A 13,534-nucleotide genomic window follows, 5' to 3' on the forward strand; every position below is an offset into this window, starting at 1 on the left:
ATTTCCATAGCCCTCTCAACCTTCCTTAATATCAGCCTTTTCCAGGAAGCATGCCCAGATGACTCTAGACTGGCGGGCATGCCATTCCACCACACCCTCATAAGCAAGTGTTCTCTTTTAGGTGGAAATAAGTGATTCACACTGTGAATCAATTCGGGACTTATTTGTGTCAAGTTTGTATGTGGAAGGTTAATCGTATTTATGTGCATAGTTTAAAAATAAGAAATCAGACACACTCAGTAGGATAAACAGAAATGGCTGTCGACTCTGATAGACAGGGTGTTATCAGATAAGGTGAGAAGATCTGAACAAGCCAGATAAACTCTGAAGGCAAAGTAGGGTTCAGGTTCAATTTAAACACAGGATTATGAAGGTTTATCAATTGCAAAGGAACTGAGATTGGATATAAGACAGCAGTTAAAAGAATACTAAGAGAAACTAGTAGCAAAAGAATATTAAGAACTGAGTTTACTTTTTAATCTGGGTTCCCTCCCCCACCCTTTTACTTCTTGTCTCTCTTCTCTGTGTAGTTGGTTTACTTGTTTCCGAATGGCTGCACTAATTGCCAGGTCATCCTTCTTTCTGGAGTGGTAATGGATGTCCTGAGACTGCCACTGCTGGCAAGTAGTGGAAGGACATGGGCTTCCAAGTCTCAAATATATATTGTCCCACAAATGTGACGATGGCATCCTAAGGCTGAACTACAGCCTTGAAAAATTAAAAAAACAGGCACTTCTGGAAGGGTCTGGAATATGCAAACAGTGGCCACAACTTCATGAACTCTCTAAAACTCCCCTACCTTTGATATATCCTCCCAGACTTTTATTATCTATCGCCACTTGGCCAGCCCTTCTGATAATAATGACAACACTCATAGCTACTATATATTGAGTGACTACCTTATATCCTTACAAGATGATATTACTAAGTCTATTTTTACAAATGAGAAAACTGTCTGAGAATCCTGAGACATTAAGTAGCTTGCTCAAAGCCTCTCTGCATATGGGAAGATGCCAGAATTTGAACCCGGGCCTAAGTAATTCCAGAACCTTTGCTCTTTAAGTCCATCCCAAATCTGGAGTCCTGGCAATCATGAACAACAAGAACAAGTGCCCAGAACTAACCCCTGAGGGGAAAGGCACTAGTTCTGGCTATTTTGGTTCCTGGCACATAGTGAGTTTCTGATAAGCATTATGTAAGGCACAAGGTTTTAGCAGTACCATGAGAATAGCAGATGATCCTGCCTCAGGCATTATCCACACAAATTATGATAAAATCCTAAACTACCACAGAACCTTTTGATACCCACTGCGAGAACTCCCTGCTCTAGCTCCCTTCTCACTTTTGGTGCTACGACTTCTCTGTAGTCCCCTTCTGCCTCAGGCCATTTTAACTTGAGTGTGCATCCTTCCAAAATCTCAAACTCAAACCTCACCCCAAAATTATTTTTCCCAATTTTCAACTTTTATTCTTCTTCTACTGTTACAATCAACATTACATCTTCCCTATCCTTCATATTATCTGCTTTTCAGTCTTGCCAAGTCCATGTCAGAGGTGAATCTCTAAACTTTCCTCTTTATTCTGCCTATGGGTACAGAGAAGCAATTAAACATAGATGCTATTTGGATTGCTTTATTAAGGGACACTGGTTGGAGGTGGAGTAAATACAAAGGTGTGGCTTATTGGGAGTTCACGTTGTATATGGAGGAGCTGACAATGTCACATACGAATGAGAGAGTGACTAAAAAGGCACATTAAAGGCAAAAAATGTGCCTTTAAAAATTAAAGGGTTCTTGATGACTTGAACCCATCATAAGTTTTTAAGCAGGGAAGAGGCATAAACAGGTGTGCATTTTCTAGTGATTGGTGATTACACTGGAGCTCAAGAGACCAGTCGGGTGGACAAACTGACCAGTGTACCAAAACCCAAAGGAAATCTTAAAAGGAGGCTCAGCCATATAGATCGTTGCCTTCTTTTCCTACACCCAAAACGTTTCTAGGAAGAATGTGAGTCTACCTAAGTATTCCTCCACTATTACATTCTATTTTGGTACCTATCACCACTCTGTGATCATACAAGAAATCTTAGACTCATCCTTAACAGTTCACTCTCCCTCACCCCCTTACATGTAATAAATTATCAGCTACCTGTCAATTTAATCTCATTTATGTCTTAATGATACATAAGTCTCACTTCTTTGTCTCCCCTATCAACACCCTAGGCTGCAGAATGATCATTTCTTGCCTGGGCTACTGAAAGAGCTGTCTAACTAATCTCTCTTATTTCATTTGATCTCTTACAAAACCATTTTCAAACTGTGACTTCTGTAAGCACTAATCATAGCACATCACTCCCCTGTTTAGAAACCTTCCCCTTTCTCATGGCTCTTGGACAGCGTATTAAGTCCATACAACTCGGACAGCCTCTGCCCATCCAACCAAAGCCTAGAGCCCCTGCTCTCTCCCACTGTGGTATTTCTCTTCAGTTCCAAAGAGGTAAGATACTCACCAGGATCTTCTTAAATACTACTTCTCCATCATTCATTCTGTTCTTTACTAGTAGGCCTGCTAATTAGATATAGGTTGAAACTTCTTAACATGTCCTTTCAATACAACCTCACATTCATATTTTTCATTCCTATATCTTTTGAGCTGTGTTCTGGAAATTCTTATTTCATTCTCTAAGTTACTAATTCTCTCTTTAGCAAATCCACTCCACAGTTACTTACTATATGTATATTTTTCATTTCTAAGATTTCTAACTGGTTCTTTCTTATATCCATCTATTCCCAATTTATTACCTACCTACTTTGTATTCATAATCTCCTGTTTGTGTAGATATTATTCTCTCCCTTTTAAAGTCTTCCCCTTGAGGATACCTGACACACTTTTTAAGTCTTCTCTTACCCTCTGTGCTCCTCCACACTGAGCAGAGAGAGTAGGGTCAGCAGAGCAGCAGGGGCAGATGTGATAAAGGGGACAAGATGCAGGCAAGTTTTCTGAGGTAACTGGTTGGATAGAAAAGCTGAGGGAGAGAGAAGAGCCCAGGAAGACAAATAGTTTCATCTGTCACCAAGAAAAGGAAAACATGAAGAGAAGCAAAACTACACTGATTTGTGGGCAGAAGGAACAATGAGCACTACTTTGAAGATGGTCAGTTTGAGGTGTGAGGAACATCTATGGGCAGGCAAATAGGCAGATGGGTAGCTGTTTATATGGGTTAGGAGCTCAAGAAAGAAGTGACAACTGGAAATTGTGAGCATCTTATGGTAATGAGGCTGATAAATCAAAACAGATCACCACAAACTTGTCCCAGAGTAATGATCCATCTATAATCATTTTGAAAATTGGTATAGCTTATGTTGCAGTCATTTGGTTCTCTTTTGACTATGGATGGTTTGGATGGCAAGACAAAAATAGATGTTTATAAAGTCAATTCATAAAATGTAATAATATGTTTAGAATGTTTGTTGGGAACAAACAAGGAAAGAGATGTTCCTCTCACCAGGGACACTCCTTTCCATAATTACATTTAACTGTCTGTATTATGGGAAAGAAGTAGTATAAACATTACCTGTTTTCTTTGCTTAATATTCATTATGAGTGTACTACATATGGTGCCCTGTGCTAGGCACAGGAACACACCTGATTCATGCAGAAGATCGCACAATGCGTAAATGGAGTCATAAGATATTACAGTGCATATAACAAGGGTCTTCATCTAGTCTGAGGAGGCAGAAGAGACTTTCTCTAAGGAGCTAGTATCCATCTGGGAAGGAGAATGAACAGAAGTTAGAGAGGCAGAGAAACAAGGGGGATTTCCAGTTAAGAGAAAAATCACATTTGTAAGGGCTCTGAGGAGTGTGCATTTATAAAAGGAAGAAAAGTCACATATGAAAACTTATGAAAAGGGAGAGGAGTTTGGAGGAAGCCACAGTGACTCTAAGCAAGGTTGGTGATGTAGGTGAGGACTGGGGACAGCAGGGCCCTAGTAATCACAGCAAGAAACCTTGTCCGCATTTTATTCAAAATCCAAGGGAGGAGCCACTGAAGAATGCTAAGCCTGTGAGAATACACTGGAGAGGAAGTAAGACTGGGAGCAGAGGGGCCAGCCGTGAAGTCACTGAAGTCAGCTAGTGGAGGTGAGCTAGAGCTGGGGCAGGGAGGTGGAGAGGATGTAGACAGAATCAGGAATCACTCAGGAGGTAGGCTCTACAGGACTTAGTCTTCGAGGGGCTGTGGGAGTTAGATGGAGGTTGTCACGCATCATGGTGGTGCCACTGACTTGGACTCATGAATACATTTGATGGAAATGTAGGAAAAAGAACTAGAAAAGCACATATTTTATTTTTCTGAGGCTGCTCTCATTTTCTCAGAGTTCTGGGCATACTACACAGATCTAAATACTCTAAGAGATAAAGTGAAGACTGCCCTTCTCTATAGTAAGCTGCCTGTAACTGGTAATCCAGATAATCAGAATTCTTATTAATGCTGAAATCTACATATTTATATGCCCCACCACAAATGCCAGTTGACCTAAACAGGAAAATCAAGCACAAGGTGTGACATGCCCCAAAGGTTCTATAAATGTCGAATGTCTTAGTCACCAAATCTCAAGAAAACATAGTTGATGATAGATCCTGTACAGGGTTGTCCAATCTGCTCTTACCGGCCAAGTTGGGGAATGGAAGAGGAATGGAAGAGAATACCAACGCACCCTACCAGGCAAGCAAACTACAATCTGTAATTCATTTTCAGAAGGCAAAGGAAGGCCCGAGTTCACGCTTGCACAATTAAACTGAGCTCTTAGTCAAGGGGAGAAATATGTTTACTGTCTTTCTCTTCTAATGCATGGCAAACTCTAAGATTTCATGAGGTTATGTAGATTGTCTCTATCACTCAAGGAGAGAGAGCTAAAAACAGAAAGGGAAATAGCCTGGTCACTTTATTATAAAAGAAGTTTAAGTAATAGTTGTTATAATACCAAACACAACAGTTGCAAAAATCAGATGAGGGATGACTATTCCTGTCCCCGAGTCATCCTACCTTATTATGACAGCAAAAAGAGCAACAGTGCAATATCCCACAGGCTTTATAACACTTCCTCACACAGAACAGAAGGAGCTCTCAAAGGTGCTGTGTTTATACTCTCTGTAAGGTACAGAGAGGAGAATTATTAGAACCATTTTACTGATGGAGGCATTGAGGCACTCATAGAAAGTTACAGCAGGAGCCAGAGAGATCACCTACAGATAGAACCAGAAATTTAGAGGATCTCACAACAGTGATTTCCAAATCTGGGTGCAAGGATATCAGCATCATCAAGAGGCCTAATGAAAATGGGAGTCCTGATTCTTGGAACCCCCTGTAAGTTCAACATGTTTCACAAAGTGATTCTGATGCAGAACCAAGCTTGGGAGCCCCTGGTTTAGTCCACTCCCAACATGGGGACATCTGTCCACTGCCCAGTGGACACTTAGCAATGACTGGGGACATTTCTGCTTGTCACAACTTGGGGAAGGGATGCTACTGGCATCTAGTAGGTAAAGACTAGGATACTGCTAAAACCCTACAATGCACAGGACAACCCTCACAAAGAATTGTCCAGCCCAATATCTGCATGCGAGGTTGGAAACTCACCTTCCAGAAATTCAGTCTCATTTTCTTGATTCTATGGGCTTTTTACATTTTTTACTGTGGTAAAATAAATATAACAATCTTAACCATTTTTAAAAGTACAGTTCAGTGGTATTCAGCACATTCATATTTTGTATTCTGTCTTCTATGTTATTTTTAAAGTTCTGAATTCAAAACTTTTTATTTGGAGCTCAACTGTCAGTTAAGTTCACCAGGCTGTCAATATTTAAATGTCTTGGGAATTATGGGTTTTCGGGCTAAAGAGCTGGCTATAATGCATTTAAGGGAAAGTTTGTATTAATTGGCTCCAGTCTTGCCTGAAACATAAGAAGGTAATTCTATTCTATGTAACACTCTGAAAAAAATCATAATTGGCTCCCAATGGCTACCATTATTAAACACAGCACTGAGGGATTATGTCACTGAATCCCCACAATGGCAGGAAGGATATATAAATATTGCCAATTCTTCCTTACAAAGCAGGCTGTTTGTCCCCAGCCACATAATACTTTAAGAGGCAGCCCAGATTTTAAGTCCATGTTAGTCGGCTCAAAGCCCATGCTTGTGAGCACCAGGCCAAACTTCCTCTATCAATGTCCAGCCTAAAGCACCAGCCTTTCAAGGCTCTGTCTCACCTCATGTGGGCTCCTGTAATAACCCAGACCACTCACCATATTTCCCTAATTTTTAAGGAAATACAGCCTTTGCTTTCATAAAACCATGTGTCTCTGGAAGTCACACCATTAGTTGATTCACAGGTGCATGGGCCATGATGTGTGCATCTGCTCAAATCAGGCCAGGATTAATGGTGGGAACTATTAAGTAGAGGCATAAGAGATGGAGAAACTCAAACAGAACAAGGTAAAATAAGTCAGAGAAAGACAAATACTACAGAATATAACTTACGTGTAGAATCTAAAGAAAAAGTCATTCATAGAAACAGAGAGTAGAAAAGTGGTTACCAGAGACTGGGGGTTGTAGGAAATGGTGAAAGGTTCATAAAAGTGTACAAACTTTCATTTAAAAGATGATAAGGCCTAAGGATCTAATGTGTAACATGGCGACTGTTGCTGAGAACGGCATTGTATAATCAAAATTTGCTAAGAGACTAGAACTTAAATGTTCTCACCAAAAGAAGAAGGAGGCGGAGGAGAAGGAGAAGAAGGAGAAGGAGAAGCAGAAAGAGAAAAGAAGAAGAGGAACAGGAAGAGGAAGAAGGAGAAGAAAAATACATGAAGCAATGGATATGTTAATTAATTCAATGAGGGAATCCATTCACAATATATTCACATATTAAATCACCACGATATACACTCTAAATATCTTATATTTTTACAGGTCAGTTATACCTCAATAAAGCCAAAATGAATTTAGACTTTTTTTAAAAAGAACTACCATACATCCTTATGATTAGTAGAAACTTCCTGGGCTTTAGTTTACACAGAGATAGATTCAAATCAGTAGCCTCCTAACTGTGTGATCTTAGGCAAATGAATGAACCTCTGAACAGTTATGAACTAGCAAGTCTAAAGCCTGCCTTGTTAGGCTGTAGTAAGGAGATGAAATATTCTGTGCAGGGAGGGCACTTAGCTTACTGCCTGGTACTTTGTATGGGCTGATAGATGGCACATGCTATTATGACTATTCTTACTATTTTTATTATTATGTACAGAATGAGCAAAACTCTGATGTCAAGCACTAAAACTTAAAGGTGCTTTATGCAATAATGAGCTTTATGAAGGTTTGGGGTAAATCAAATTTATACATATTGAATTATATCTTACATATAGTACAGAAATAAGATAGTTGAGAGAAAACTGCAGGCAATTATTTTGTACATGTGTGCCTGAAAACACATGCATCTATGTTTCTTTTAGGGAAATAAAATCCCAAACCGTGGGGAGGAGGTGTTATTATAATGTTTGTGTTTGAAGAATGGAGAATACCAATGTTTCATTCTTATCTTTCCTGTTCACAATGTAAACCTAAAGTAGACACACAGAAATAGAGATCAATGTGATGGGCCACATGATACAAATGTATGTAAGACACAGGCTGACTACCAGGAGCTCATAATCTACTTTGAAATATGTGGACACATTTAAAAAAATGAAAACAGCATTTTAAAAAATGAAAATAACATTATATGTAGATTATATTAACTGAAAATAAAAGTTACAGGCAAAGAAAATGGCATAAGAAATGAGAAGGAAAGAGAAGCAGCTGCATTATAACATGCTCAAAAACAGTGTCAATACAAAGAAGGTTCTCTGCAGTGCTCAGGAAAGCCAGGATTTAGAGGCATGGATGGCTGAAGAGAAGGCAGGAGATGGAATCTGAGACAAAGAGTATCAGCAGTGAACACACAGACCAGAGGGCTGAGCATTGAGGTTGCGACGGATTTAGATAAAAGGAGAAAGACATGGAACCATGAAGGAAATTCACAGACTCATCTGACAAGGAGGAGGAATCTCAGAACTGAAGCTTAAAGAAGGGGAGACGGAGTTTCAAGAAAATGGGAATGAGCAGCTTTGCCAAGGGTAAACGAGGCCGAGGCTGATCAAGGTGCAGCAGAGACCACTTGACTTAGCAAACTGAAAGGCGTCAGTGCCATCAAAGAGGGCAGATCTAGAGGGAGGAAAATTGTTGTTCGTTCTAAGATGAAGTAGATACTGAAGCAAGATAGGGGCCCGATACTGACAACATCTCAGTTAGCTTGGACTGGAAAGACACAAACTCAGACATGCTAGCAGGAGAGCTACTAGGTCAAGGGGAGGACTTTCCAAGGCAGGAAGAGAAGAGCTTACTGTTGACAGCCGAGGAGAAAAGAACAAACGAAGAGGATACTAATGGGCAAAGCCTTAGGTAAGGGAAAGGATGGGTTAAAACAGGTACAGCAAAAGAGAGGTGGGGTTGGGACAGGCTGAATGCCCTGGGAATAAAGTAGGACACCTCTTCCCTCCTCTGCTAGCAGTGATAAAAACAAGACAGGATGTCAGGAGACAAAGGCAGCACATGATCCAGGAAGGCAGGCAAACACACAGCAGAGAAGGCCTGAGGCCCAGGTGGGAGGAGCGGCTTTCTGGCCCTCCCAGTACTCCCTGGAAAGAAGGTGTGAGGGCAGGGCAGACGCAGGAGAAAACAGAGGCCTGAAGAGCACGTGCACGGAGAAGAAGAGCCGCTGCCCAGAAGTCTGATGAGCAGCCAAAACATGGAAGAAAATATCGTGAAGTGCGAGGGAGCCAGTGAATATTCCACAGCAGGTACTGGCTGCATGTCCAGATAGCACTGTTCCCTTATTACTAGGTAATGCCTCTCACTTAGCCTTTAATTTTTTTCTTCTTTTTAACGATGAAAAACATCAGGCAGAGAAAGAAGGAGAAAGGCGGAAAACTGTTCATGAAGGAAGGCAGTTAACAAGGAAACAGCATCTCATTTTCTAAGCCAATGAGAACTTCTTCAACTAGCAGCAGTAATGGCTGCCTTGGTGGGGCAATTACTCTGAGACAGGCAATGTCCTGCATTCTTTTCAGACTTTGATCTTCACAACAATCAAATAAGTGGCAAATTGCTACCTAACTTTACAAGATAAAGTCATGAAGGCTCAAAAGGCTAACTGGGCTTCCCACAGAAATGGGGGCTCCAATGCTCACCCCAGGTTTAAATGCCCCAGAGCCTGTACTGTGTCTGTTGGACCACACCACCTCTGAGCAGATGCCTCCTGTCAAAGTGCTGGGGGCTCTACACCCTTGCTGAGAAATACGCTGTTCTGTGAGCAGTGAAGTTAACAAGAACAGAGGATGGGAGGAGCCTTTCAGGCTCAGTGTGTCCAGACAGCCACCTACCCTCAGCCCCAAGCGACTCCCGAGGTTGAACCAAACAAAAGACCATGAAGGCCGGATCAAAAGCCACAGATGAACAAGCTAGTTGACGGCTCTTTCAAGGGCCACATAGGATACAGCAAACTCCACCTTTAAAAGCTCCTAGGTGCTTTTCCTGCTGAGCAGAAACAGAATTGTCTCCTCAAAACTGAGCAAGTCCACCCCGAGCAGACATCCCCTCGAACCCAACAAGCACCATCAGAGCAACGCTGAGCAGAAATGATCCCCACCCAGGAAGCTCTCTCTCAGTTATTCATTAATTTAATCTCCATTTATTAAATAAGGACTGGCCACCAGGCAGCAGAGAAAGAGCACTCCACGATGGGCACCTCACAGGCTCAAGCCTGTTTCTCACGACATAAGGGGAGATTGATCACAAACCAGGCCCCATCCTCGCTGGCAGAATCAAAATCCCTGCATCTGAGCTGGGAATGAGCATTTTGCACAAGCTCCCTGGGTGATCCTTGGGCACATTCAAAGCTGAGAAACACCAGTTTAAACTCTCCCTGTACTTCTCCAGATGGTGCAGGAGGCCTACAATGTAGCCAAATGTTTAAAAGCTCAGTCTTCAGAGAGTCTCGCTGATAGGCAAATCACCCTCAATATCTGCATTTGTAAAACCAGATCACCGAGAATGAGGCTACATCACGTGCTTCCTGATACAATGCCCCAAGAAGGACACATCATCTCTCCGGCATTCCTGTCAAACATGCAAAACCTGAAATCTAATTGGGAGGAAACATCAGAGAAACTCTCACTGAAGGACATTGCAAAACAACTGTCCTGTGCTCCGTGGAGCTGTCAAGGTCATAAAAGATAAAGATAAAGCACCCATGCCGGGTCACCGGGGATTAGAGAGACACAACAATAAATGTAATACATGATCTTGAAGAAAGATCGGACCGTGGGGAAAATACCTCTACAGGACTTCCCTTTCTCAGGACAACTGATGAAACTTGAGTACGAATTGTGGACTTAGAGTGAGATGATAGTTTTGAAATAATGTTCAATTGCCTGGTTTTTATAAAAAGACTCCAGTTATGTAGGAGAATGATTTTGTTCTTCGGAAAGACATACTACACTGAGTATTTAGGGGCAAAGGTGAATGAGGATGATGCCTTTAAACCACGCTCAGTAGTTCAGTGAAAGGATATGTATTAAAAAATAAAGAAAGCAACAGAGCAATGAAGCAAAGTGTTAATTGCTGGTGAATCTGGATAAATAGAACAAATAGGTTCTTTATGCCATTCTTGCCATTTCTCTGTGTTTGAAATTGTGTCGAAACAAAGTTACTCCTTAAAACCATCAGGTCATACAAAACAAGGAAAGACTGAGAAACTGTCACAGACTGGAGGGGACTAAGGACACATGACAACTATATTCCAGTGTGTTTGGTGCTCCTGGATTGGATCCTGGAACAGGAAAAGGGCATTAGTGGCAAACTGGTCAAATCACAATAACATTTGTAGTTTAGCTACTAGTCATGCACCATTGTTAATTTCTTCGTTTTGGGAAATGTATATTTATATTAAGATATTAACATTAGGGGAAACTGAAGGGTTTAATGGGGACTCTCTACACAATCTTTGAAATTTTTCTGTAAATCTAAAATTGTTCCAAAATAAAAAGATCATTTTGTAAAAAATCATTAAGACACACATACAAAGGCCGTGCCAAGAGCAGGAATAGGACACTGACTGCACAGGCCCCTAGGTGCGTATCAGGAGCTGCTATCTTAGAGCAGAAGTTCCCAAATACTCTGGCACCATGGTAGAATTAAAAGGAAAGAGTTTATCTGAACCACTGACTTAGAGTCTCCTGGGATGGGGTCCCAGAGAACACTGAAATGCCCCAGGTGGTTCCGAGGAGGACTCGGGCTTGGGCACCAAGTACCCAGCTCAGCACTTCTCAGACTCAAGGATATATAGGAATCCTCTCGTTAACATGCAGACTCTGGGTCAGGAGGTCGGGGGAGGGGCTGAGACCCTGCATTTCTCATGAACTCCCAGATGCCCAAGCAACTGGTCCTCAGTACCCCATGTGGAGAAGGGAAAGCCACAAGACAGAAGAGGCCTGCATCCATGACACTGGGGCACTGTGCCAGCCCAGATGGCCATGTGAACATGAAAGGCAACTGTCTCACAGAAGTTGAAACAGAAGCCATTGTTTTCTTAGGTTATGGCCAAACCTAATCCTAACTACATGTAATCGGCACCAAGTAGTCCCACACATATTTTAATGTAAAATTCAACTCCTGTCTTCTCTCAAACAGCATGCACAAACAGATAAATATCTGATGCCTGATACAAGTGTAAATAAAACTACTGGGCTGGCTTCTCTACCTACATAGGCAGCTCCTAGAGTCACACAAAAATTACATCAGAGGGTTGTTAAAATGGCAATGGTATGTTGGACCGATGACACCTTTTTGAGCAACAATCCTAAAAATTTATCCTTTATTACATTCACATTCAAGTTCAACTAATTCTGACTTGAACTCTATAATTTATTTGAATGAGTCCTTTGATCCATGCCATGCCATATAACTCTTGCAGAGGTCTTCAACCAGATAATAAAATTTGACCAGAACAACAAGTATAGACCGTAAGCACAAAATAGTATCAAGAACATAAACAAACAGTGGAGTTGTTATGGTACCCTAATTTTGAAAAGGTAGAAAGCCATCTACATCCCTATATTATGGGCTTTATAAAACCTTAAGTGTACATTTCAACCCGTTTTTTTTCCTTAAATCATTTGCTCTAGAATGATAAAAGTAATTTTCCTGAGATAACCTGTATTCAAATAGTAAATGAGAACTATACCTGTAAGATTGTCAAGATCCAAGCTAAAGGATGCCTTTGTAGGTAAAACCATTTTTTAAATCTGCTCAATATTCTTTTCATTCAGTAAATATTTACTTAGTATTTAATGCATGCCAGACAATAACCTAGACACACAGTGCATTCTGCACCGATAATAAAATTACAGTTGGCTGGGATCCAAGACTGAGCCCCTCCATACTAATTCATTATCAAGCTGTTAATGTCTGCTTCTGCAAAAATCGATGAGAAAACTGACTCAAAAAATTAAATTTTGTGTCGCCTATGATAAAATAATCTGCACCTATTCATAAGTCCCTGCCAGGCAGGGCTGGGACAATCTCCCCTGTGTCAGCTGCCAGGAACTCAGGCCATTTGTGCCTCCCGCCTCCCTCACAGCTTCAGACACAAACCCTGTATTGACAAAATCCCGTAGATGCTAGACGAGTATAAAAACCTCATCCATCGCCACCGTGTATAGTACAGAAATCAAACTGCACTGCAACTATTACTGCATATTTTTCAACACAGCCAGAGAAAGAAAGGAAAAAAAGCACTATCCGAAGTCTGAAAATTCCAGAATAGGAAGAAAACTGAAAATACCTGCCAAACTGCTGCCGGCATTACTAACCTGATCTATTTCCATGAGTTTAGGGTAGGCTCCCGGCCATTCTATGGCCACCTTGACGATATCCGCAGGTGGAGGCATTGTAAACCCCCAAGAATGTCCAGAGCCAGTGGAACTGGGCTCCTACAGTGTAGACAGCTGCTGCACGTGTCTATACCTAATGAGGAATGACAAAAAGAGAAAAAAAGTCACTCAGGGCAGATGCAGGGCGAATTCTGCTTCATCACTTCCTGTTTTCACTGGTGGTTTTAGGTACAAGAAATGGCTCCGGGTGCAGAAGACACAGGGTGCCAACTGTACCACCCGCCACTCCTGAGGAGAGAGGACAGATGAGGGGAAGGTGCCAACGCCCTGGAGTCAAAGTGGTGCCGACGAGAGAAATCCTGTCCTTACCCCGGAGTTCTGCTCCAAAGGCTACCTGGGGTCTGAATGAGCTGGGCTCACTGTGTCCAGAGATGCACATCAACCCCTCGTGCTCAACAGCCTCCGGAAGGACAGATTGCCCAGGAAGTCATGTCAGGAAGCAGCATTTCTTCAAAGTGTTTTCTGTGTGTCACAAATAGAGC

The 13,534-nt window shown here is 41.6% G+C and overlaps 1 protein-coding gene across 8 annotated transcripts in view; it reads right to left on the reverse strand.

The window, feature by feature from the left end:
* Positions 1-13,534, reverse strand: part of ELMO1 (engulfment and cell motility 1) — a 507,053-nt gene that overhangs the window by 406,432 nt on the left and 87,087 nt on the right. For 6 of the 8 annotated variants that reach the window (XM_036897341.2, XM_036897344.2, XM_036897340.2 and 3 more), the window contains one exon: positions 12,972-13,125. In XM_036897341.2, coding sequence (XP_036753236.1) covers positions 12,972-13,049 — 78 coding nt within the window. In that variant the 5' untranslated portion in view covers positions 13,050-13,125. Of the gene's footprint in view, positions 1-12,971; positions 13,126-13,361; positions 13,507-13,534 lie in introns of those variants that run through there. The other 2 variants (XM_036897342.2, XM_036897343.2) reach the window with 2 other exon arrangements.

This window comes from Manis pentadactyla, chromosome 7, assembly GCF_030020395.1.
Source record: "Manis pentadactyla isolate mManPen7 chromosome 7, mManPen7.hap1, whole genome shotgun sequence".
Taxonomy (NCBI): domain Eukaryota; kingdom Metazoa; phylum Chordata; class Mammalia; order Pholidota; family Manidae; genus Manis; species Manis pentadactyla.